The sequence below is a fragment of the Peromyscus californicus genome, unplaced genomic scaffold (genome assembly GCF_007827085.1).
Source record: "Peromyscus californicus insignis strain IS unplaced genomic scaffold, ASM782708v3 Scaffold_14__1_contigs__length_90479793_seg_2, whole genome shotgun sequence".
In the NCBI taxonomy this organism is placed as follows: Eukaryota; Metazoa; Chordata; class Mammalia; order Rodentia; family Cricetidae; genus Peromyscus; species Peromyscus californicus.
In genome coordinates this window covers 56,591,773-56,616,953 of record NW_026294436.1, presented here as the reverse complement: position 1 = coordinate 56,616,953, position 25,181 = coordinate 56,591,773, and the positions used below count along the sequence as shown (strand labels likewise).

General features: G+C 45.9%; 1 protein-coding gene across 2 annotated transcripts; it reads right to left on the bottom strand.

Annotated features, from left to right (window-relative positions):
- Nucleotides 1–385: 385 nt before the first annotated feature.
- Nucleotides 386–24,462, bottom strand: Arhgap30 (Rho GTPase activating protein 30). 2 transcript variants are annotated; one of them, XM_052737622.1, is made up of 12 exons: nucleotides 24,096–24,462; nucleotides 12,861–12,963; nucleotides 10,044–10,188; nucleotides 8,660–8,742; nucleotides 8,408–8,515; nucleotides 7,449–7,576; nucleotides 6,799–6,973; nucleotides 6,618–6,721; nucleotides 6,460–6,537; nucleotides 4,947–5,336; nucleotides 2,796–3,073; nucleotides 386–2,703 (listed from the first exon to the last, which is right to left on the bottom strand). In XM_052737622.1, the coding sequence occupies exons 1-12, from the start codon at nucleotides 24,190–24,192 to the stop codon at nucleotides 1,096–1,098; spliced, it is 3,297 nt and encodes a 1,098-aa protein (XP_052593582.1). In that variant the 5' UTR covers nucleotides 24,193–24,462; the 3' UTR covers nucleotides 386–1,095. The 2 variants fall into 2 exon arrangements, with proteins under 2 accessions (XP_052593582.1, XP_052593583.1); XM_052737623.1 differs by having other exon boundaries at nucleotides 2,979–3,073.
- Between the last annotated feature and the right edge of the window lie 719 nt (nucleotides 24,463–25,181).

Here is a 25,181-nt window from a genome sequence, read left to right as displayed (position 1 = left end):
AGGATTAAAGGCATGTGCCACCGGAAACTGCCACTTCTTAACTCTGAGATCTCTGATAAGCATTTTTACTTAATTACAGCTTAATATCCTCATCTGTAAAATGGAAATGCTAATACCAGCTTCACCAAATTAAGTGGATTAAATAAATTCAAGGGCAAAGTTTTTATGCACACAAATCTAGCCTAATTCCTGGCATGAGATGAACATTATGTAAATAAGGGTTTCTCTTCCCCATTTCTTGACCACCACGAACCTAGTTCTACTTTCTAACCGCAGGTTTCCATGACAACTGAGGAAGAATATCTAAACAAGATATATACATTTCGGCAACATTCAAATGTGATACCTTTCCCCCAGGCTTTAAGAAGCATAAGTCCATACACTGTTTAAGTGTAAAATATTCAACTTTTATTATCAAACAGCCACCATCACTAAATGGGGCCTGTAGCCCCTGCCTGTGCAAAGAAGCAGTACCAGGGCCAGAGTGATGGCCAGACATTCCCTTTTCCTGAAATGGGAGGAGGTTATTGTAATGGGAAAAAGAAAAGCCAGAGAGATCTGTACCGGACCTCTTCTGCAAAATAATTGAAGGCAGAGGATGCCATCCATTTCCTTCAGTGAACAGTGAGGACTTTAAAGAACTTCCTGGACATGTTTCTCCTAATCTAGAGCTAAAAGAGTCAGGAGATAGCCGAGGATCTGGAAACAAAACATGGGTGAACAATTCTGTATCTGACCCTGTGTTCTCTTCATCTACCCTAGGCTTCTATGAAGAGAAGTTCACAGCCTCAGAAGGGGGCAGGAGTTTGGCTGGAATTCCCCCTCTGTATTTAAATTTAAGAAAAAAAAAGTTTCTATCTACTCTATGTTTTGGTTAATAATCACAACTTCATGGGAACAAGACTTTCCCATATTTCTTAAGACTCTGCTAAGAGACAAATGCTTTGTGTCTAACACAAACTCAAGTAAACCCACCAAGGCTTTTAGCCCTGTGGTCAAAACAAGTAGCTGGAGGACCCAAGCCTATGGCACTTCAGCTGCTGAGGCAGGGGCTGCAGAGATTGATAATTTTCTAGGCCTCTTGTCCAGCCCTAATCACAGCCCTTCTTTCCCATGGTTAGTCTGTGTTTCAAACGCATATGTCTGGCGCTGAGGGGACATAAGAGGGACAGTGGGGTGAAGCTCTCTAGGGGGCAGACTAAGCCGACTTCTGGGCTCAGACCCTTCTCTATCTTCAGGTGGGAGTTCCAGACAGCTAAAGGGCCGGGAAGAATGGACAGGAATCATGCTGCAAGGAGAGGTTCTGGAGTTGAAGCTATAATCCCCACCCCCAGTACAAGTCTGGGTGCGCCGAACTCCCTGAGCCTCAGTCCTCTGGCGTTCCCGGGCCAGGGCCACAGCAGCATCAAAGGAAAGACTACCTCCATTCCTCCAAGAAGCACGAGATGCCCAAGCCCTTTCTCCAGGAGTCCCATCAAGCCTACCAGGTCTTGGACAGGGGCTTGCAGGTGATACGTGAATCTTACTGCACATTGCACTGGGCATCTTGGCAAACTGTGGCTTAGGGGGCACTACAGGAACAGAGCGGACCTGTTGGACCTGAACTAGGCTGGAAGCCAGACGCATACCCACACCACCAGTTGAACCACAGGGACAAGAATACAGGTCACATCCCTCAGGACTGAGCTGTCCCTCAGCCTCCATCCCCTCTGGCTCAGATGGCTGTGGAGGGCCTTGTTCCACCTTAGAAGACTGTTCATTGACTTCTCCTGTACTGTCATCCTCCAGGAACTCTATACCTGGCCCTTCAGAGAGGGTCGCCTCTTCTAAGTGATCACTAACAGCTCTACTGCCTTCAGTTTCTACATCTATACTTTTTTGTTCCTTGCTGACCTCCCCTTCCTCCCCCTCAGCATCTCCTTCTGGACTTACACTATCTTCACCATGTCCTTGGTCTTCTCTTGACTTGTGGTCACTATTCCCCCTCAGTCCTTGGATCTCATCCCTTTTGTCTTTCTCAGCCTCTTGTTTGTGTACAGCTTCCCAGCTCTCTCCAGGAAGCAGATACTCCTGGACTGAATGCTCTGGATCCATCCCAGAGTCTACTGGGATGTCCTCTCTTTTCTCAGCTCCTTCTTTTCTCCCAATCTCTCCTTCCTTCTTGTCTTTATCCTCTTCTCTTGTTTTCTCCATATCCTCAGTCTCTATACTTGAAACCACTTGACCTTTGGAATTTTCTTCCTTGGTCTCTATCTCTTCACTACTCCCTTCTTCCAAACTACCCATCACCATTTGGCTTCTTTGAGCCTCCCCTCCTTCCTCATCAGCTTTTCCAGCTTCCATCTCAGTCTCTGGAATTGCCTCAGCATCTTCCCTGTTATCCGATGTGCTTCCAGGCTCAGCCTCCTTGTCCTCTTCAGCTTCCCAGCATGCCTGTTTTTCTTCAGCCTGGTTTGGATGTTGTTCCCCACACCTTGTCGCCTCGTCCTCCAGACTCCCTACACCCTCCCAGTTCATGGGTCTAGGCCCCAGAAGGGGACTCAAGTCATCATAGGCACTCAAGAAGACTTCTTCCCCATTTTCCTCTTCCACTTCAGGTGTAGGGCCAGCAGAATCAGGGGAACAGCAGCTAGGAGCCAAGACGTACTGGGCATCATCCAGAGACAGATCATCCAGGGGCGGTTCCACAGAGAACTCTTCCACCTGTAGGCATAGCATTGTGGCTAAGCACCAGGGAGCCCTACCCACTCTCTAGGCTACACACTACCCGAATACCCAACATGGCTCCTCCTTACCTGAGGCCCAACTCCCAGGAGCTCCTCCAGGTAGCCCATCCCAGGGTCGTCCTCCCCAAGGGAGAAAGCTGCTGCTCCTGCGGCTCCTGCGGCTCCTGCCTTGGCCACCTCCCTGTCCTCCACCCCCACCCACTCAGGCTCTGAGCTGCTCAAGTCCTCTAGGAAGGAGAAGGAATCCTGCACCTCCTGGGACAAGGAGTCCTCCAGGGCAGGAGTCATATCTTCTGGGCTTGAGTCAGCCAGGGGACCTGGGACTGATCTTGCCTCCGACTTCTCATCTGTTGAAGGAAAGGCAGTTCCAGAAATCCAAAAGTTAAGGTCAGGCCCAACCCTTTCTGATATGGGTGTTTCTCACACTGATATGCTAGGGGCCCACCACTCCCTTTATATAGTAGATAGTCATTCTGGTCTGAGAGGATGAGCCATGTGTACTAACTACTTATAGCTCTCTTCATTAATTCTCACTCAAGTGCCGAGCACCTTGGCTTGTTTGAGTATTTGTTTGTTTATTTGTTTTTTGGGTTTTGTTTTTGTTTTTCTTCAAGACAGGGTTTCTCTGTGTTGTTTTGGTGCCTATCCTGGATCTCACTCTGTAGACCAGGCAGGCTGGCCTCAGACTCACAGAGATCAAGCTATCTCTGCCTCCTAAATGTTGAGATTAAAGGCATGCACCACCATGACCAGCTCTAAGCATTGTGTTTTATATTTTTATAATGAATTTTTACATTTTCCCTATAGAATAAAATGTTGTGTAGAGGGGCTGGGTAGATGGTTTGGTTCATAAAGTGATTATATGGAAATAATGAGGACCTGAGTTTGATCCCCAGAATTCCTGTAAAATAACTCTGGATAAGTTGGTGTGCTTTTGTAATCCCAATGCTGGAAAAGGGGGACAGGTGGGTCCATGGAGCTAGTTGGCCACCACCCTAATCTACTTGGCAAGTTCCAGGCATAGAAAAAAAAAATGTGGACACCATCTAAGAACAACAACTAAGGTTGTCCTCTGGTTCCGACATTCATGCACACACATGCACTGCAACTCCCCTACACACAAATACACTCCAAAAATAGAAGGAATATTATGGAGGATATTGTACCACATCCTTTGTTGAGACAGGTCTCCTGTATCCCAGGCTGATCTCAAACTATGGAGCTGGGGATGACCTCAAACTTCCATTCTTCCTATCTCCCAAGTGTTGGATTACAGACATAAGCCTCCATACCAGGTTTATGGGGTGCTGGGGATCAAATCCAGGGCATTGTGCATGCCAGGCAAGCACTGTACCAACTGAGGTGCATTCCCAGCTCTTTATCCTCATTTTGCTATAATAAAACTAAAGCTCAAAGCAGTTTGTTCAAGGTCTCACAGCTAATAAGTGGTACAGACAAAATCTGAACCTCCATCTACTTAACTGTCCTATTTACTTCTATCCTATACAACCTCGGGATTTCTGATCAGTGACACTTTGGGAATAGGAATCTGAGCATGAATCAGATCCGAGCTCTTCCTACCTAAATCAGCAGTAAATTGTTTAAGGTAACTTTCAGGTTCTACTGGTGTAAGAATAACAATACTTATAGCTTCATATTATGAGAAAGTGAAATGAGCTAATACCCTCAAAGTGCCTAATACAGTCCTCAGCACATATTGGCAAGTGTTATTTAGGTCTTAGTGTTAATGTTGTAATTAATGACTCTTTTGTTTGTTTTTGTTTTCTCGAGACAGTTTCTCTGTGTAGCCCTGGCTGTACTGCAACTGTAGACCAGACTGGCCTCGAACTCAGAGATCCTCCTTCCTCTGCCACCCTGGAATTAAAGGTATGTGCCACCACCACCCAGTGACTGAGCTGCAAGTCACTAACTTTTGTACTTACCCATACTTGTATGTATTTATTAAGTCCCTTATGTGTCTGGCACAGACCCCTATTCTTGGGGTAAGTCAGTAATTTGAAGCCTGGCAGAGATCCCTTCTTCATTTCATATAACCTAATAATATTACTAGATTCCCAAACCCCAAGTCTAGGCCATAAGACTGTGTTCAAAGCCTAAAGGCTGAAGCCTCTGACCTTCCAAGGCTACACCCTCAGCACCAGAACTTCAACCTAAAGTTCTAGATCCCTTTCCAGCCCTAGGCAATCTCCAAGTTCTCACCTGGGGGGCCAGGTCCTGGGCCGGGACCTGAGGCAGGACTTGGCCTGGGCTGTAGGGCGGGGCACTCAAGGCCACGGGTCAGCCTGGCCAAGGAGACGTTAGAGATGATGTTTGGAGGTACACTGAGGATAGAGGTTATGTGTAGAGGGAGGTTGACGTTGTAGGGATCTGAGATGTGGACACCGGCACAACGCTCTGCTCGGCTGCTACCCGAGGCCCGAATAGCTGTCCGCCCAGCTCGCGGAGTTCCTGGCTCAGAATTTGCACTGCCCGATGCCTCTGCCTCAGGCTCCTGTTCACCCTCTGCAGCATCCATAGAATTATTCTCCAAGCTCTCAGACATCAGTGAGCTTGGCTGAGAACTGCTGGGCCCCACCAGCCCCTCTGGCTCTGTGGAAGGGAAGACAGGGTCACTTAGTTAGTAGCCTCAGCTCCAATGGGTCTTGACAGCTCAAATAAGACCTCAGCAGCTCTGCTTTCTTAGATTTTAGAGGTAGGATGACTGGATGGTACCAGACCCAGCTTCCTTTGTCCCCTACTTCAAATTATCCACCCAGTCAGCAGGTCAAAGATCATACATACCTGATGGATCCTCTTCCCTGTAGATACAGTCACTAGCAACCACTAACACACTAATTACGTGTGTGTGTGTGTGTGTGTGTGTGTGTGTGTGTGTGTGTGTGTTTACATGATGGGGAAATGTCTTTCTGTGTACTGTGAATATGTGTTGCTCTGATTGGTTGATAAATAAAGCTGTTTGGCCTATTGCAAGGCAGCTTAGAGGCAGGTGGGAAATTCAAACAGAGAGACAGAAGAGAAAGGAGAAGCAAGAATATGCTGCCAGCCACCGCCATGAGAAGCAAAATGTAAAAGTACCAGTAAGCCACAAGCCATGTGGCAAAGTATAAATTTATAAAAATGGGTTAATTTAAGATATAAGAACTAGATAACAAGAAGCCTGCCATGGTCATAGTTTAAAAATAATGGGCCGGGCGGTGGTGGCGCACGCCTTTAATCCCAGCACTCGGGAGGCAGAGCCAGGCGGATCTCTGTGAGTTCGAGGCCAGCCTGGTCTCCAAAGTGAGTTCCAGGAAAGGTGCAAAGCTACACAGAGAAACCCTGTCTCGAAAAACCAAAAAAAAAAAAAAAAAAAATATAAGCCTGTGTGTGTTTATTTGGGTCCGAGCAGCTGTGGGAGCGACAGGTGAGAGAGATTTGTCCTGACCGAGGGCCAGGCGGGACACAAAAAACATTCAGCTACATTTATACCCTCCTACACACATACCCAGAGTCTCCAGGTACAAATACTCATGAATATACCCACAGATTAGACAATAGGCTCATCTATTGAAAAACTTGGCATCTGTCTCCAAGACTGGTATATAATAGGTATTCATTGATTTTTTTTTTAAATTACTGGACACAGTTGGCCACATTTATAGACACACAAGCCTGCATTGTTACTGTCACAGCACATACACATACACACATAGCCACTAACACCTGTACTCACCGTCAATGGCTCCAGCTGCAGCACTCAGTGAGTCCATGCTCTTAGCTGGCCGCAATGTCCCCTTGTTGGATTTTTCTTCTAAAAATATGAATGTACATAGCACCAAGACCTTGTACACCCTTGGCAGAGCCCCATCCCCCTCATCATCCCAGACCTACCCCTGTCCTCAGCCCTCAGTGGAAGTTTACGTTTTGTCTCATGGCCAGAGCGACCCAGATTGAAGATAGATCGCCATTTCCTGACCTTCAAAGACCCCTTTCTCCTGCAGAGATTGGAGATACAATTAGGAGTGGAGTCTGGGTGGTCAGTGCAAGGGAAGACCCAGGAAGGAGGCCTTACTTGTGTTCTGCAATCTCAATGATAGTATGGTAGGGCCGGATCTGTGGAGGTCCATCACCAGCCTGCAAGATGCTAGGCAAGTGGTAGGGAAGAGACCTGGGCATGAGGTCCTCAGAGCTGCCTGATGCCCGGGCCCCTGGAAGTGATTTCCATCCACTCTCCAAATCTGCACCAGCTAGGAAAACAAGAAGAACTGGTTAGCCAATAACAAAGCCAAGAAAGGAACCTCAAGTCCCCAGTCCATCCCCCTCACCGACTACCAGGCTAAAGATACATGCAGAGGCTCTTGGAGAAAGACCCTCTCTGTCCATTTCAGAAGGGGTATTCTCAAGTACAAAGAAGGCCAGGAGATCTCAAGACATTAGCCTTGGCATCCAAGGTGGTGCTGCAGAGGCCAATCTGTATGCTAGGAGGCCAACAGAAGAGGTCTGCTCAAGTCCTAGCGATACTGATATTTCTCCAGTGTTCTCTGCGTGTGATCATCACATACCTCCCTCTGTGAGAGACACAGTCTTCTACGCACAAAATGAGAAAACGGAATTAAGTGACTTTTGAGGCTCTCTACAGTCAGTCTCAGTCAAAACCATAAAACAACTAAAGCTCTCCCTAGTAGAGAGTGGTGATAGGTAATGGGCAGAAAGGACACTAACCAGAGAGGGAAGCACCGCCAAAGAGCTGGTCCACGTGGGTGAGGATGAACTCCACAACAATGGACTGCACACGCACCTCCATGAATGCTGCTGTCCCGTTGAAACCTGAAGCCTCTATGTCCTTAGACCTGTCAAGATGTAGAGTTAGTGCCTAGCAAGTCTCAAAACACTTTCCTATCTAAAGTCTTTTTGAAAACACACACACACACACACACACACACACACACACACACACACACACACACACACATACACACACACACGAGTAATGACAGACAAGGTCTTATTATGTAGCTATGGTTGTAGTTGGTCTAGAACTCTCTGTGTACACCAGGCTGGCCTTGAACCCACAAAGATCCACCTGCCTCTGCCTCCTGAGTGCTAGTGTTAAAGTTATGTTACAAAATGCCCGGCCTCTGAAATACTCTGTACTCTCCATTCCTTGTCCTTACCTCCATTTCTATCTCTTAAGCTACAGGTATGAGTCAAGTTCAAACACCACGTCCCCCAGGAAAGCCATCGTAGACACCCTCAAACAACCTCTTCTTTCCTTTCATACTCCTTGCACAGTAGCACAAAAGGAAGGCTATGAGAATTGTTATAATTAATAATGCTTTGTGCCATAGTGAGTGATATACAGCCCAGTTCGTGAATAGATTGTGAGATGTTTGCTCAGGAAATGTTTGGCAAAGACCAATATTCTAGTCCCCGAACCCCACAGCACAGTGTAAGGAACAAAGGTCTTGCTCTTAAGAACTTCACTTGGTCTCAGAGAAGGCCCAAGTCGGTAGATTCTATACTACTTGGCTACTGCTGAAACTTCCTGCCTTCCTGTGTTAACAAGACTCACCCACCTCCACCCTCTCCAGTGTGCCCACACAACCACATCCACTTGGGTATATCTTGCTACACCAAGGTAAGTCTCCTAGCAGCTCCACACTGCTCATACACACACCCACCTCAGCAAGTTGGGGGCCCACACAATCGCCAGATTTCGGGCATGCATGTTAGTTTGGGCACTAAATGAGGCCATGTGGACCAAGTGCCTCATAAGGAACTCCAGCGTCCTGCAGAAACAAGAAAAAAGAAAACTTGAAGCCGGGGTGGGCCGAGACCTGAAAACTGGGAGAGACAAGCAAAGCTTGGGCTGTAGGTGGGGAGGGGTGGGGTGGGTGGTGTCTCTGGAGTACAGAGGGTGGAGCCCCACACACCTGTAGTTTGGGGCAGGGAGTTCTTGAAGCACATCTAGGATCTTGATCAAGCGCTCCGGCTCTAGCTGCACTGCCACTGCCTCCTAATTGGGGACAAGGGTGTAAGAAGGAGACCTTGACTCGGAGATGACCATCTTGCTTCCCAGAGGTCCAAATTAAATGTTCAGAAATGATATATTGCTGTGTTCCACAATGGCCCCACCTAGATCTTCAAGGCACCAAAAAATAGTGAAAACACCTCAGGCTTGAGCATGGCAGCACATGCCTATGATCCCAGCACTCTAGAAACAGAGGCAAGAGATAGAGGACAAGGGCTGGGATGCTCACCTAGCATGCACAAGACCATTGGTTTGGTCCCCAGGTCCACAGAAAGCTTAGGACCTTTGGGCCCACAAATGACTACTGAATCTTATTTCTATTTAAATAGTCTGTCTTGTGACCTTGAGCAACTCACTGCTATTCCCCTGCCTCAGTGTCCAAACTAGACTGTTGAAGGTTGTCTGGGAAGGTGATGTGCCCAGGCTAGTCGGGATGGACTAAGCAGGCTGTGGTTGCTATTCAGAATCTCTGTGTGGTTGCACTCAGTAAAGTGAAAGCTCCTTTGGCAAGTAGATGGGGTTTTGCTATGTTGCCCAGGCTAGGCTCAAACTCTACACTCCAGCAATCCTTCTGCCTCAACCTCCCAAGTAGCTAGATCTTTAAAAGTGTTACTCAAATCAGGACACCATTTTGTTTGGTTGTTTGGGGTTTTTTTTGTTGTTGTTGTTGTTGGTTTATTTGGGGTTTTTTTGAGATAGGTTTTCTCCATGTAGTTTTGGTGCCTGTCCTGGATCTCACTCTGTAGACCAGGCTGGCCTCGAACTCCCAGAGATCCGCCTGGCTCTGCCTCCCAAGTGCTGGGATTAAAGGCGTGGACTACTACCACCCAGCCCAGGACACCATTTTTGTTGTGTTTTCTCCTCCAATGCTGTTTAAGATACAGTGACAGTTGATGGAGGGACATTCCTGAAAATGTTTTCATTATGTAAACAGCATTTTCGTTCTCTTAAGTGTAGGGAAACTCTGGACTAGGTGCTTTCCAAGGCCTCCCAGCTCAGCCAACCTGCCCTTTAGCTCCCAAGTCTTACCACTGTGCTGTGTGCGGTCTGTAGGTCTTAGGGAAATACACCATAGGGAGAAAATGAGGACAAGAGGGACAAGGGTTGACAGAGGTGGCAGGGGCTTGAAGAGATCTGAGAAAGAGGGGTCTTCTTCTCAGTAATGCTTTACTGTCCCTCAGGATCCCTAGGACAGTGGCTGGCAAGTGACACCCATGGGATGTCAAAATTGAAGTGGCAGCCCTTGAACCTTGTCTTCCACCCCTTCTGCCTCTCACTCAACTCACAGCAAATTTGTCATAGAGCCGATAAGTGAGGAGAGGATCTGGTAGTTCTCTGAAATAGGCCTTGCACAAGGAGGAGACGCAGTGAATGTCCTGGAGGTAAACATCCCGCCGAAGGTCAGGCTTCCGCTCTGCCTCGAATTCCTGCCTGGGGAGGTGCAAAGTGGTCAGGAGGGGTAAAAGTCAGACAGAGGCTATGTAGGGAGAAGTAGGCTCTGTTAGAGGTCAGCTGCAGGCAGGGTCATGGGCCAACACATGTGAGACTGGGAAGGAGAATGTTAGAATGTACACATACACATGTATATCCATTATATGTAAATATATATTCACTGGCATATTTACATGTATTTTCTATATATGTCAGGAAATATTAGGAATTGCCTATGTGGATATGTAGATGTGAATGTAAAGATGGGTGTAGAGGTAGGTGAGTGGATCTGTGTATGACCAACCAAGGATGCATGATTAGCAGCGAAGAGGTATGTAGGAATCAGTAGACATGAGCAATGGACTTAAATGTGTCTTTCCTTTTTCCTTTTCGTTTTTTGAGAAAGGGTCCCATTATATAGTTCTGGGTGGCCTGGAACTCAATACATAGACCAGGTTGACTTCTGACTCACAGAGATCTATTGGCCTCTGCCTTCTGAATGCTAGCATTCAAAGTGTATGCCACTGTGCCTAGCCTGGGTGTAATCTTAAAAAAAAAAACCATATTAAATCTTCATGGTCTTGATTAGATTAGCCAACACTTGCTCAGATATGGCACCAAAAGTACCAACAACCAAACGGAGAAAATATATAAACTGATGACCAAATTCTCCTGAGACAGGAGGATTTCCATGAATTTGAGATTAGCCTATGCTATATAATAAGTTCTAGGCCAGTCTTAGTTACAGAGTAAGGCTGAAGAAAAAAAAGAGAGAGAGCAAGACAAGCAGCTGGGGAGATATCTCAATTGATAAAGTGCTTTGCCCCATGAGCATAAGGATCTGAGTTCAGATCCCCGGCACCCATATAAAAAGCTAGGCACAGCAGCAGAGGCCTGTAAACTCAGCACTGGGGAATTCCAGGAGTTTGCTGGTCAGTCTGTCTAACCTAATCTGAAAGCTTCATGTTCAGCAAGATACTCACTCTGCCTCAAATAACAACAATAATAGCAATAATGTAGGGGGGACTGGAAAGATGCTCAGCAGTTAAGAGCTCTGGCTGCTCTTCCAAAGGACCTAGGTTCCATTCCCAGCACCCATATGGTGCCTTGCAGCCATTTGTAACTACAGTTCTGGGCCTCCTCTGGTGTCTGTGGGCACTAGGCACACACATAGTGCACAGGCATACAAGCAGGCAGAACACCCATACACATAAAATTAAAAAAATTTTAATAAAAATTAATTAATTTAAAAAATAAAATGATTGAGGAAAACAAGTATTATTGATCTCTGGCTTCCACACAAATGGACATACCCACACAAACACATACATACATATGCCATACACAAAAGAAGGAGAGAAAAGGAGCGTTTATGTGTCAAAGGACACTATCAATAAAATGAACTCTGGGTTCAAAATTCCCACTACCACAAAAGAAGAAAAGGAGGAGGATAACACCCACAAACCACAGATGGGGAGCGGGAAGCGCTGCTCATCACATATGTGATTAAAATCTAATACTCAGCCGGGTTGTGATGGCTCACTTTAATCCCAGCACTCAGGAGGCAGAGGCAGGCAGATCTCTGTGAATTAGAGGCCAGCCTGGGCTACAAAGTGAGTTCCAGGACAGTCAGGGCTACGCAGTGAAACCCTGTCTCAAAAAAAAAAAATCTAATATTTGGAACATACCATCTTCTTACAACTCAATGATGTAAAAAATGATTAAGCAGAAGCATAAGGTTTGAATAGGTGTTTCCCAAAAGAAGTGCTGGAAGTGTTCGCCTCATCTGTAGCTGGGGAAATGCACACATAAGTCACAATGACTTATCAGTACACACCCACTGGGATGACTGCCACCAAAAAGACAGTGACAATTGTCGGCAGGGTTGTGCAGAAATTGGAACCTTCATATATTGCTGGCAGAGATGTAAATAATACAGCTGTTATAGAAAACAGTTTGGCAGTTACTTTTAAAAGTTCAACATGAAGTTACCATATGGCCCAGCATTCAGGTATATATTCATAAGAACTGAAAATACATCCATAAAAACTTAAACATGTTTGTAGTAGAATTATCCATAATAACCAAAAGGTAGAAACAACCTGGATATCCATCAACTGACAAATGGGTAAAAAAAAATGTTATGTAGCTATGCTGGAGAACTGTATTCATCCATAGAAAGCAATAAAATACACAGCATGCATGAACCTTGAAAGAACTCAGAGTGGAGAGCCAGACTCACAAAAAACATGTATTGTATCATTGGTTTATTTATATGAGATGTCCAGAACAGACAGATCCATACGAACAGAAAGTCAAGTTAGGTGAAGGGGAAATGTTCTGGAATTAATGATGATGGTTGCAGTGTTGTGAATATACTAAAAATAACTAATGCAAACATTTTTAAATGGTGAATTTTATAGTATGCAAATCATGTGCATGTGTGTATGTGTATGTATTAAAAGCAGATTGTATATGTGGGAATGGAGAGAGTATGTGTGCTGAGGGAATGAGCTTGGGGTCCCCACCTTTCCCTGACCAGACTTTGGAGCCTCTCCTTGGAATAGTACCTAACATCTGTGCTTCCTTCTCCCACTTCCCTGCAGCCTTCCCCATGCAGCTTTTGCCATGACTCCCTGGCCCACAGAGCCTGTCCACTCTGTCTGACTCACCGGAGCTTCTGGATGTTAGAGGAGACTCCTGAGAGGCGGTAGATCCCATCCACCACTCCATATTCTTGCACAAATTCTGCACAGCTCCTTAGCACCTGGGGCACTGGGGACACAGATAGGCAGAAAAAAGAAAATCTGAAAAGCTAGAGACTGTAAGGGGTCTGAGAAATGGCAGCATCATGGAAGAGGGTTCACAGAGATAAAGTAATTAAGAGCAAAGCTTATGAAATAAAAAAAACTCACTGGAAAGGTTCTTATAGGTGATCAGACTCAACTTGCCTATCTTTGTATAATATTTTTATCCGGTGGTCCTGGAGTCTCAGCATAAACTCCAGTACTTTGAAGAAGTCACTGCTACTCAATATTAACCCTCTCAGTGCTATCTCTTTTTCAAAGATTAAAAAAAAATTTTTAATTATGTGTATGTGTCTGTTAAAGGTAATTTGCGTATAGTACTGGTGCCTGCAGAGGCCAGAGATATCAGATATCCCTGTAGCTGGAATTGTAGGGGCTCGTGAGGTGCCCAGCATGGGTTCTGGGAACTGAATTCAGATCCTCTACAATAGCAGTAAGTGCTTTTAAGCACCAAGCCATCGCTTCAGCCCCAGCTCTATAACAGGCTTTCTCTTTGGCCACCAATCAGCTCCCAAATTATGATACAGAGAATGATTGGTTATGAATGCTCGGCCTTATCTTATGCTTGTCCCACTAGCTCATAACTTGATTTAATCTGTTTCTCTTCATCTATATTTTGCCTCAGTGCTTTTTACCTCATTCTGTATGTCCGACTCCCTATTAAGCTGGCTGATGGCTGCCTGGCTGGCTGGCCCTGGGGATCTCCCTCTTTTCCTCTCATTCTTTCCTCCTTTTCTTTCTCTCTCCCTCTTCCTACTTATTCTCTCTGCCCACTAGCCCCTCCTATCCCTCTACTGACTAGCTATTGGTTGTTCAGCTTTTTATTAGGCCAATCAGGTGCCTTAGGCAGGCAAGGTGAAACAACACATCTTCACGTTGTTGAACAAATGCAGTATAAACAAATGTAACATCTTTACATCATGAAACAAATGCAGCATAAACAAATGTAACACATCTTTACATAGTTAAACAAATGAAGCATAAACAAATGTAACACATCTTTGCCTAGTTAAAGTAATATTCCATAACACAGTTCTACCTCTATTTGTCTGTTCATTTGTTTGTTTTAATACAGGGCCTCATGGATCTTGGCTGGCCTTCAACTTGCTATATAGTTGAGGAAGACCTTGAATTTCTGATCCTCCTACCTCTACTGCTGTGGAATAATCCTTCTGTACACTGTGTGAATATATGTCACTATAATTGGTTTAATAAACAAGCTGACTGGCCAATAGCTGAACAGGATAAAGTTAGGAAAGAAAGCCAAACTGAAAATAATGGGATGAGAAAGGGCAGAGTCAGAGGAGATGCCTGCTAGCCACCTAGCAAGCAGGACATGTAAAAAATGAGGTAACAAGTCATGAGCCATGTGGCAACACATAAATAGAAATATGGGTTAATTTAAGTGTAAGAGTTAGCTAGTAACAAGACTAAGCTATTGGCCCACATTAGTAATTTATATTCAGCCTCTGAGTCCGTTATTTGGGACTGGGTGGTCGGGACAGGAAAACTGTGCTTTACACTCTACTCCCTGAGTACTGGGATTACAGGTGTATACCATCACATTCAATTTGTTTGTTTTTGAGAGTCTCACCTAACCCAGGATGACCTTGAGTTTGCTGCATAGATGAAGGTGACTTTGAATTCCTAATCCTACTGCTTCTGCTTCCTAAATGTTGAGATTATAAGCATATGCCCCCATACTTGGTTTACATGGTACTGGGATCAAACCCAGGGCCTGTGCATGCTAGGCAAACACTCTGCCAACCAAGCTACATCCTCAGTCCTTCTTTTTGTGATATATACCCAATAATATGTCTTGTTTATTATTTAAGTTTTACACAGACAGTGATGGGCTAGGGTTGTAGAACAACAAACCATTTAGTACAATAAGTACAGTACATTCTATTCCGACAGTTTATATATGTTTTACAGCTTATATATAAATCCAGATGACAAAAACCTTAAACACTAATTAGCTTAAAGATAAATAATTAAGCTTGGCATGGTGGTGCACACTTTTAATCCCAACACTTGGGAGGCAGAAGCAGGCAGATCTTTATGAGTTTGGGATCAGCCTGATCTACAAATAGAGTTTCAGGACAGCCAAGGCTACCTACAGAGAAACCCTGCCTCAAACAAAAACAGATAAATAATTAAGAAACACAAAAGAACTGGGCGATGGTGGCGCACGCTTTTAACCACAGCACTGGGGAGGCAGAGCCAAGCTGATCTCTGTGAGTCTGAGGCCTACCTTGTCTACAAATTGAGTTTCAGGACAGCCAGGACTGTTACACAGAGAAAACTTGTCTTGAAACACCACCCCTCCAAAAAGAAAGAAGCACAAAAGAAAACCACCTCAATCTAACTTTAAATATCACTATCCATATTACAAGAAACAAGAAAATATTCAAAAATAAAATTATTAGGTAAATCACAACATAAAACAGAGAACATAAATGGTATCTCTTTGTTTGTTTGTTTGCTTTTGTTTTTCAAGACAGAATTTCTCTAATTAAAGGCATATGTCACCAATGCCCGGCTAGGTAAATGGTATGTCATTAATAATCTTGTGTGTGTGTGTGTGTGTGTGTGTGTGTGTGTGTGTGTGTGTGTGCGCGCGCGCGCATGCAGTGAGTATATGTGTATGTATGTGGAGGCCAGAAGTCAACTTTGGACATCATTCCTCAGGAGGCATCCACTTTGCTTTTTGAAAATGAGTCTTTTACAAGGATCTGGAGATCTGGCCAACAAGCTCTAGGGATCCTGTTGTCTCTGCCTTCCCAGACTGGAATATAAGTACACGTTCAGCTTCTCTATGTGGGTCCTAGGAGTCAAACGTGGATTCTCATACTTGCATAGCACGAATTTTTCCAGCTAAGCCATCCCCTAAGCCTTCCACATTTTTCGAGAGAGGGTTTCTCTGTGTAGCTTTGTGCCTTTCCTGGATCTCACTCTGTAGACCAGGCTGGCCTCGAACTCACAGAGATCCGCCTGGCTCTGCCTCCCGAGTGCTGGGATTAAAGGCGTGCGCCACCACCGCCCAGCTGTTCTGTTTTTTCAAGACAGGGGTTCTCTGGGTATCCCTGGCTGTCCTGGAATCCCTCTGTAGACCAGGCTGGCCTTAAACTCATAGAGATCAGATCCACCTGCCTCTGCGCCCTGGGTGCTGGGATTAAAGGTGTGTGCCACCACTGCGTGGCATCTTCTACATTTCTAAATGATCTTCACCTAATCTTAATTTTTGAACAGGACCCAAGATCAGACCAAATAACTTGTGGACAGGCCCAAATTTATCAGTTCTGGTTTATCCTGGCTTGTTATCACAAATTCTTATAGGTTCAAATCCCTTTTTCTTCCTTTTTCTTTTTTCTTTTTGGTTTTTGGAGACAGGGTTTCTCGGGGTAGCCTTGGCTGTCCTGGAAGTCGCTCTGTAGCCCACGTGGAAGAGCTGGATGCAGTGTCTTGAATGTACAATCCCAACACTCCTACAGCAAGACGGGAGGCAGAGCGGAGGAGTCACCTGTAAGCTGGTGGGTCCGCTAGTCTGTACACTTGGGCAGCATCAGAAACAAGAGAGACCCACCCCACACGATGGAAGGCAGGGATCAGCTCTCCAAAGCTGTCCAGATAGATAGATAGATAGATAGATAGATAGATAGATAGATAGATAGATAGATAAAAAGATTTGAAAAGCAAAAAAATACAACAGCTATCTTATATTCAGCTTTTATCTTTTTATTTTTTAGTTCAGTGTGTGTGTGTGTGTGTGTGTGTGTGTGTGTGTGTGTGTGTGTGTGTGCATCCCAGGATCCCTGGGTGAGTACAGAGGCACCCCAGGATCCCTGAGGGACTGGAATTGCAGGTGGTTGTGAGCTGCCCAACATGTGTGCAGGGAACCAAACTCTGGTCCTCTGCATGTGTTCTTAACTGCTGAGCCATCCCTCCAGCCTCGCCCTCAGCTTTCAATGCTGTAGTTATGGGAAGAATAGGTCTGCACCTTTGGAATTGAAACTTCTCTTTGTCATCAGTTGTTACCCCAGAATTTTTTTTTTTTTTTGGTTTTTCGAGACAGGGTTTCTCTGTGTATTTTTGCGCCTCTCCTGGAACTCACTTGGTAGCCCAGACTGGCCTCGAACTCCGCCTGGCTCTGCCTCCCGAGTGCTGGGATTAAAGGCGTGCGCCACCACCGCCCGGCTGTTACCCCAGAATTTTTAAAGGGGGCAGCAATTTTGTGGGGCAGGGGAGGCAAAGTAAAAGATTGGTCCCCAAACTGCACTTACACAACACTCTGCCAGCCATGAAAAAATGAACACTGGTTATCCCAGCTGAAACAGAACCCAGCTGGAGGCGTTTGGTTTGAGGCACTTTCTTTGGTAGGAAAGCTTACAGTTACTCAGTTTGACTTCGGAAAGTGCCAGGCCTGATCACTCAGTCAGGCGTGAAAGGAGAGAACTGACTTCCAGGTGCCCTTCATGGCACATGTGTACCCACACAATATACACACAAAATAACATTTTTTAAAAGTGCAAAAAATTATTATCTCTCCTGACCCTGGGCCACCACTGTGTTACTAGACTAATCTTCTTAAAGATAATATTGTGGCATCTCATGTTATCTTGATATAGTATTAGCTGTGATAGTGTCTCAAAAACAAGTGTTGAACCCTAGAGAGAAAGCCATGCAGCCAGAAGGTGGTGGCCCATGCCTTTGATCCCAGCATTCAGGGGGCAAAGGCAGTCAGATCTCCCTAAGTTCGAGGCCAGCCTGGTCTACAGAGCTAGCTGCAGTACAACCAAAGCTATACAAAGAAACCCTGCCTCAAAAGGCAAAAAGCAAAACAAACCAAAAACAAACAAACAAACAAAGCCACACAGCCAAAGGTAGCTGTGAGTGCAACCTAACTCAAACTATAAACCCTTTCCACACTTTAAATCTTAGGCTACATAAACACCCAGCCTACTCTACCCAAGTACTCACTGCTTATCTTAAAGATACAGAATAAAATATGAGCTCCTCAGCCTAGGATATAAGACCTTCACAAACCAGGTCTTGACAAATTCTATGACTGAGCCCTTTGCTAGTCCATAAACAAGCCTGGGTACCATTCTTCACTGATGTGGCTTGGATATGCTTTTTCTCTCAATGGTTCATGAGCTGGAGACCTGGTTCCCAGTGTAGTGATGTCGAGACGGGAAACAATTAAGAAAGTGGGGCCCAGTGAATGATAGTTAGGTCATGGGGCTCTCTCCTCATGAATGAATTATCACTGTCTCTTGGATTTTGTGGGAGTTTGTTTGGCTTTTTTTTTTTAAAAACTGTGTGTATGTTCTTGCTGTTTGAGACATGGTCTTTATTACTAGCCCAGGCTAGTAATATTAAGAAGCTCCAATACTTTTCAAGTACTGGGGTTATAAATGTGTGCCACCAAGGCTTACAATGCTGTACCTCTTTGGGGTGGAGTGGGTCTTGCGTGACTGGATCAGAGAGTGGATTATCATAAGCAGTGCCACCCCATGCTCCTGGTCCCTTCTGTATGCAGAGTTTTCTTTCTACCTCACCGTATTGTGACATATCCAGGGATCCCTTGCCAGGATGCCAACATATGCTCTCTGAAACCCTCAGCCACTATAGTCGTGAGCAAAATCAACCTCTTCATAGTTTCTCCATTTGAGATATTTTGCTGGAGCAGCACAAAACTGACTAAAGGCACTTGTTTTATTCTCCTGTCTGGAAGTACCTTCCCCTCCAATTGTCTGGTAAGCTATTACTCAAAAATCTCAAGCATCACCTCCTAGCTGGGCAAAGTAGCACATGCCTATAGTCCTAGCTCCTTGGGAGACTGAGGCATGGTAATTACTTGAGCCCAGGAATTCAGTCAGGGCCAACGTACAACACAATGAGACCATTTTTTAAAAAAAAAGAAACAAGGGCTGGAGAGATGGCTCAGTGGTTAAGAGCACCAACTGCACTTCCAGAGGTCCTGAGTTCAATTCCCAGCAACCACATGGTGGCTCACAACCATCTGTAATGAGCTCTGGTGCCCTCTTCTGGCCTGCAGGGACACATGCAGGCAGAATACTGTATACATAATAAATAAATAAAAAAATCTTTAAAAAAAAAAAAAAAAAAAAAAAGAAACAAACAAACAAAAACTGAACCAACTAAACAAGAGCTGGAGAGGTGGCTCAGCAGTTAAGAGTGCTTGCTGGAAAGTAAGAGGACTGGAGTTCAGACTCCAGAATCCATGTGAATTCATGTAAATGGGTTGCAATTCTAGTCTCACAAGATAAAGACAGGAGATGCCCCAGAGCAATCAGGCTGATGATACTAGCCATAGCGGTAAACTGTGGGTTTGACTGAGAGACCCTGCCAAAAATAATGTGGTGGAGAGTGATGGAGAATGATCCCAAATATCAACCTCAATCACCATCACCACACACGTATACACACACACACACACACACACACACACACACACACACACACACACAAACACACAAGAATAAGACAAAAGTAAATAAAAAAGATCACTGTTGATTCTGAACCCTTTGCGTATATCTATATTACAGTTTCCCATAGTCCTTTGCTCATCTCAATATATATATATATTTTTTTTGGTTTTTCTCTGTGTAACTTTGTGCCTTTTCCTGGAACTCACTTGGTAGCCCAGGCTGGCCTTGAACTCACAGAGATCCTCCTGGCTCTGCCTCCCGAGTGCTGGGATTAAAGGCGTGCGCCACCACCGCCCGGCTTCATCTCAATATTTTTTAAAGATGTATTTAATTTATATGTGTATATGCATGCATCCTCTATGTGCACCATTGCATGCAGCTACCTGAGGATTCCAGAAGAGGGCGTCAGATTAAAGTGGAACTGGAATTACAGGCAGTTTCGAACTGAACCCAGGTCCTCTGCAAGAGCAGCAAATGCTCTTAACTATTGAGCCATCTCTCCAGTCCCCAATATCATAGTACTTACTACATTTTATTATAAGTGGTTGTTTCTGTACCTCCTGACAAATGGTACTCACTTGTCAGAGAATCATATCTCTCACTGTGATGAAATATAAAGTACGCAAATATTCATTAGATTACAAGATGAATTAATTCAGAATTATGTCAGAATCATGAAGTCCCCTAGAGATTTGATAAAGGATGTTGCGTTTGAGAAAACACTGAGTCTTGTTGACTGGAATTCACCAGAGAAATTCCTCATATATGTCAGTGTCAGGGAAAGCTGTGTTTCTTCTCAGCTACCTATTTTTTGTTCCCTAAAAGCCTTGTGAGTTTCATATGACTTTAACCACTACGCAGTTTAAGGCCCAACCCTAGCAGTGACATAGAACTATCGGACATGCATTTCTGGGTCCTACTCTTCCTAATTTCCCTTCAATTCAGTTTCTTCGGTCGTTTATTTGTTCGTTGAGTTGGGTCTCAGAAGTCAACCCAACTTTTTTGTTTGATGTTTATTTGTTTTGTTTTTCGGGACAGGGTTTATGTGTGTAACAGTCCTGGCTGTCCCGGAACTCACTCTGTAGACCAGGCTAGCCTCAAACTCACAAAGATCCACCTGCCTTCCCAAGCTTTTTGTGGAACAAACACGACAGAAAACCAAGGTGCTGACTATAGATAATAATCCTACCAACCACTGGTTTCACCTTTCTTCCCGTGACCTGGTTTTCAGATCCTTTGTCTTTTTGCTCATAACCGGAACTTAGGTAAGACAAGAAAAGAAGCATGGAGGATAAAAAAAAAAAAAAATTAAGGAAGTCTTTGTTTTCAGGGTTTTGCATGTGTTAACATGCATCATCCTTAGAATGAGGGGCCTAGGACATTTGCACAATGTCCCTGGAGTAAGTGGTTCCTAAATTCTGGGCCCTTCTAATCTCTCCTCACCTCACTCTAGTTTCAGCCGTATGGATTACTGTTCATGCCTTCAGAACCTGCTCCCATTTGTCCATGGTTCCCTGTCCTTAGTTATGCACTGGATGCAGAGATAAGGCAGCCCTCCTTGTTGAAGCTGCTGGGTGCCTAAGGCTGCACCCATTTTTTTGGCCACCACATTACTCTGCCGATTCATAAATAGTCTGCTGGCTGGGCCTGGCTAGTGCACACTTGTCATCCCAGCACTCAGAGCTTACATAGCAAGAGGATATCTCAAAATAGAATAGAGAAGTATCAATATCCCACTCTCATTTAGACTCCTAGGTTTAATCGTAACCAGGTTTTCCTGTCCTATTCTTTTCAGTTGATTTTCAACCTCTGGAGTAGGTCTTTACAGAGATGGCCGATCTTAAGGAGCCTGAGCCATAAAGGAAATGGGCCAAGAGATAACAGGGTCAGAGATGGTGGCACTGCAGATTGAAATCAGAGATGTAACCTAGAGACAAGATTGGGGTGATGGAGTCAAAATGATGTGACAGATATGGGTGGAGTCAAAGAAGAAGGACCTACAGTGAATCAGAAACCGAAGCAAGGTATCTAAGTGTATGTAGGGCTGGGGGGAAGGAAAAGATCCATTTAGGGGAAAGAGTTGGGGAAGAGGTCTGAAGTCGAGCAAGGGTATAAGGATGAAGAAAACCAAGATGATCAGAGAATATCAGTACACCAGGAGCAGATGATCTCACTGGCCTGGACCTTCATTTTCTTGCTGAGTATTGGGCTAAAGAGAGAAGCTGTCATCAGCTAGCCTCACTCATCCCTAACGATTTCCACCTCTCTCGACCAGGGTGTTTTGGGTAAGGGGAGGGGTTCTCACTGCTGCTCTGGCATCTAAGATTCATCTCTTAAGCCTTGGGATCAGGTGAACTTCTGAAAAGGGACAGAAGGTATTTCTCACCTGCTCTGGGTTCACCTGCAATCAGGAGCCACTGGCCTTTCATTACTCCTGATTCTCTAGAGAGAATCCCTTCACCTGCTGGGGATGGTGAGTCTGGGAACCACAGAAAGGGAGTCTGGGCTGTCTGTGGGTGATGGGAATCACAGGAAAGGGCTGAGCCAGGATAAGGAGGCTGAACTGAGGGTTTGTCAAGAGCTGCAAGAAATCCCCAGTTAAGTCATATGGCTGTCTGTCAAGAGTCATTGTCTGGTGCCGGCCAGAAGGCTCATCAGTTAAGAGAATTGACTGTTCTTCCAGTGCACCCACACTGCAGCTAACAATTTTAACTCCAGTTCCAATGAGAATCTGATGCCCTCTTCTGGCCTCCATGGGCACTGCACGCACACAGAACACAGACATACCCACAGGCAAAACACTCATGCATATAAAATAAAAATAAATAAATCTCAAAAAAAATTTTGTTTTGATCATTTAGTGCTGATGAAATGGCTCAGAGGGTAAAAGATGCCTGGCACCAAGCCTGAAAACCTCAGTTCAACCCCTGAGCCCCACATGGTGGAAAGAGAGAATCCGATTCCAAAAGTTTCCCTCTGACTCCCACATATGCACCATGGTACATGTGGACACACACACACACACACACACACACACACACACACACACACAATATAATAATAATAACAACAACAACAACAACAATAATAAAAATATGGCCTGCCAGGCAGTGGTGGCACACACCTTTAATCCCAGCACTCAGGAAGCAGAGGCAGGCAGATCTCTCTGAGTTCGAGGCCAGCCTGGTCTACAGAGCGAGATCCAGGACAGCCAGGGCTACACAGAGAAATCCTGTCTTGAAAAACAACAGTGGGTGGGTAAAGGTGCTTGCCACCAACCTGATGACTTGAGTTTGATCCCTGGGACCCCCATGGTGGAAGGAGAGAACTGATTCCCTCAAGTTGTCCTCTGACCTCCACACCTGCATTGGAACTAATATGCCCCCCCAATATGCATACAAAATATATAAACAATGTTGTAACTTTAAAAAAAAATCATTATCAAGAGTGGAATGATCATAAAGGAGCCAGGCTTGCTCAGTGAGAAGAGGAAGGCACAGAAAAGTCCACCTCAGCTGTAAACACTCTTTCTTAGGGCCTGGGCTTTCCCTTAATGGAGGCTGGTAGGGATGGGGCCCTCTGATGGAGGAGAAAAGGGGAAGGAGGTGTCTGGGGACACAAGGGCGGGGCTAAGAGCAGGAAATGAGCTGGGAACCACCGTCACCCCCCCTTCACTGCAGGCACCACAACCAGAGAGGGGACAAAGAGGAAATGACAGATTGGGGTGGGGTGGGGTGGGGGGGAAGAATCATGCCCTTCTTTGTAAGTCGCTCGGTGTGCTGAAAACAAGCTGGACGGTGTAGTCCAGATAGCTCAATTTCAAGCCAAATTAAGACATGGTTCTGAACACGCTAGGCAGAGTGGTGAGCCAGGGGTTGTCCCTGGGCATGCTGGCTTCCAAGCCCACTGCATAGTAAGCCAGGGAAGGAACTGAGGAAGCTCCAGACAGTGCCCACACCCCTCTTTATTAAACAGCTGCTACTCCCAACTTCAAACCAGGGCTTAAGCCATCTCCTTCACTTTTCCTGTGTTCCCCACATCAGCAGCGTCTCCCCTTGCAAACCTGTTTCTTTTTTGCAAGCCATCTAAAGAGGGTCACTCCTTCCCCCCACACCCCCCTGTGGCCCAGCAAAGGTGCAGAAGGTCCAGGTCCCTTGTCCCTTGGTGCTGTTCTCCAGCTGGGATGCCTCCTTCCTCTCTCCCCAAGCTATAGCCTCAGACCTACTGGGCCCATTCCCATCTGGGTCTCCATTTATGATTCTATCAACTCTCCCTTCAGGCACTCTGCTGACATAGGACCTCTGTTCCCACCCTCTATCCCGTCTCCGTCCCGTCACCTGATTCATCTGCATCTCTAGACTTTCCAAATCGCGCCATCCCCCGTCTTGTTCCCTTGGACTTCCCATCCTCACCCTCTCAGCGACCTGTCCCCTAACTATTACAGAAGGGAGCCTCTCTGCCTTCTCTGAAATGTGTTTCCTGTCTTGCCTGTACACAGGTCTCATGGATGGTGACCCTGGGCCACTGGGCCCTAGCAGCTGATTCTTCCCAACAGACCAAATCAAGCCAGAGAAGACAGGCTTAGTGTCTGCGTGGTGGTCCATGCACCCACCCAGCTTCCTCCGGCTCCGGTTGGTCCCCTTACCGTCCTGGCCTGAGTGCTGTAGATGTTCCTGTAAGTCGCACCCAAACACGCGTTCCTTGGAACAGCCTTTCTTCTTTCCTTTCTGCCGAGACTTCATGGCCAGAGCCCCAGGGATCTGGCCCCTCCACCTCTGTCCCCCAAAACCTTTGACCTACCAGTCCCCCATGGAATCCCAGTCAGTAGTTGGGTTTGGCCCGGCCCCAGAGGGGCAGGGCTCCAAACTGGAGGTGGAGGGTGGCCTGGGCAACGGACAGCAGCACTTGCCTCTGGGGGCCTCCGGGGCCACACGGAAGTGGATATGGAAGAGGAAGCTACCAGAACCCCGGCATGAAGCTGTGTCTCGTGGCCAAGCTGAGCACTAGCCCTTCTCGCCCTGTGCAGCTCTAGGGGGGCAGGAAGCTGTGCAGCTCCTCAAACCCGCTTCCTGTTAGAGCATCTTTGCAACCACAGGGCCTGGGGGTGGGGGTGGTAGCTAGCATTCACATCCTCATCATTGCTGGGACTTCATCCATTGGTCACAAAGGGAGGTGATGTCAGAACCCTTGGGTGGAGTAATGGTGCCTGGGTCGTGAGCAGGTGGCTGGCATTTCTAGAGACCAAAATTCTTGGGTGGGACCGAGAACTGAGGCTTGCCGGTGAGCAAGGCAGGAAAGGACCGTACAGAATATACTCAGGATGGAGGATACCTCAGATGATCCTGTCATCTTGGTCAAGCCACATTACCTCACTGAGCCTCAGCTGCTATACCTTTCAAAGGGAGGACACAGACCAGCTGGCTTTTGAGTTTCCGTTTCTTTGTCTGTAAAATGGTACATGGCTGTCCACCCCACACAGCTGTTGGAAGTTTCCAGGACACTCAAATTCGAAACACTTTGCAAACGAAGGCACCGGCTTCCCCTAAAGAAGGTCATGTCCACACTCTCCTACCTGAGGGCACTCAGAAATGGCTGAAAGTATTTTGAAAGCCATTTGCTCCCTTCTTAGCTGCAAGTATCTGAGTTCTCACCCTGCCTGGGAGCAAAGGAAGGATGACATCGAGACTCAGTGCACGGCACTTGTGACTTACCCCGTTTAAGGGGCAAGACA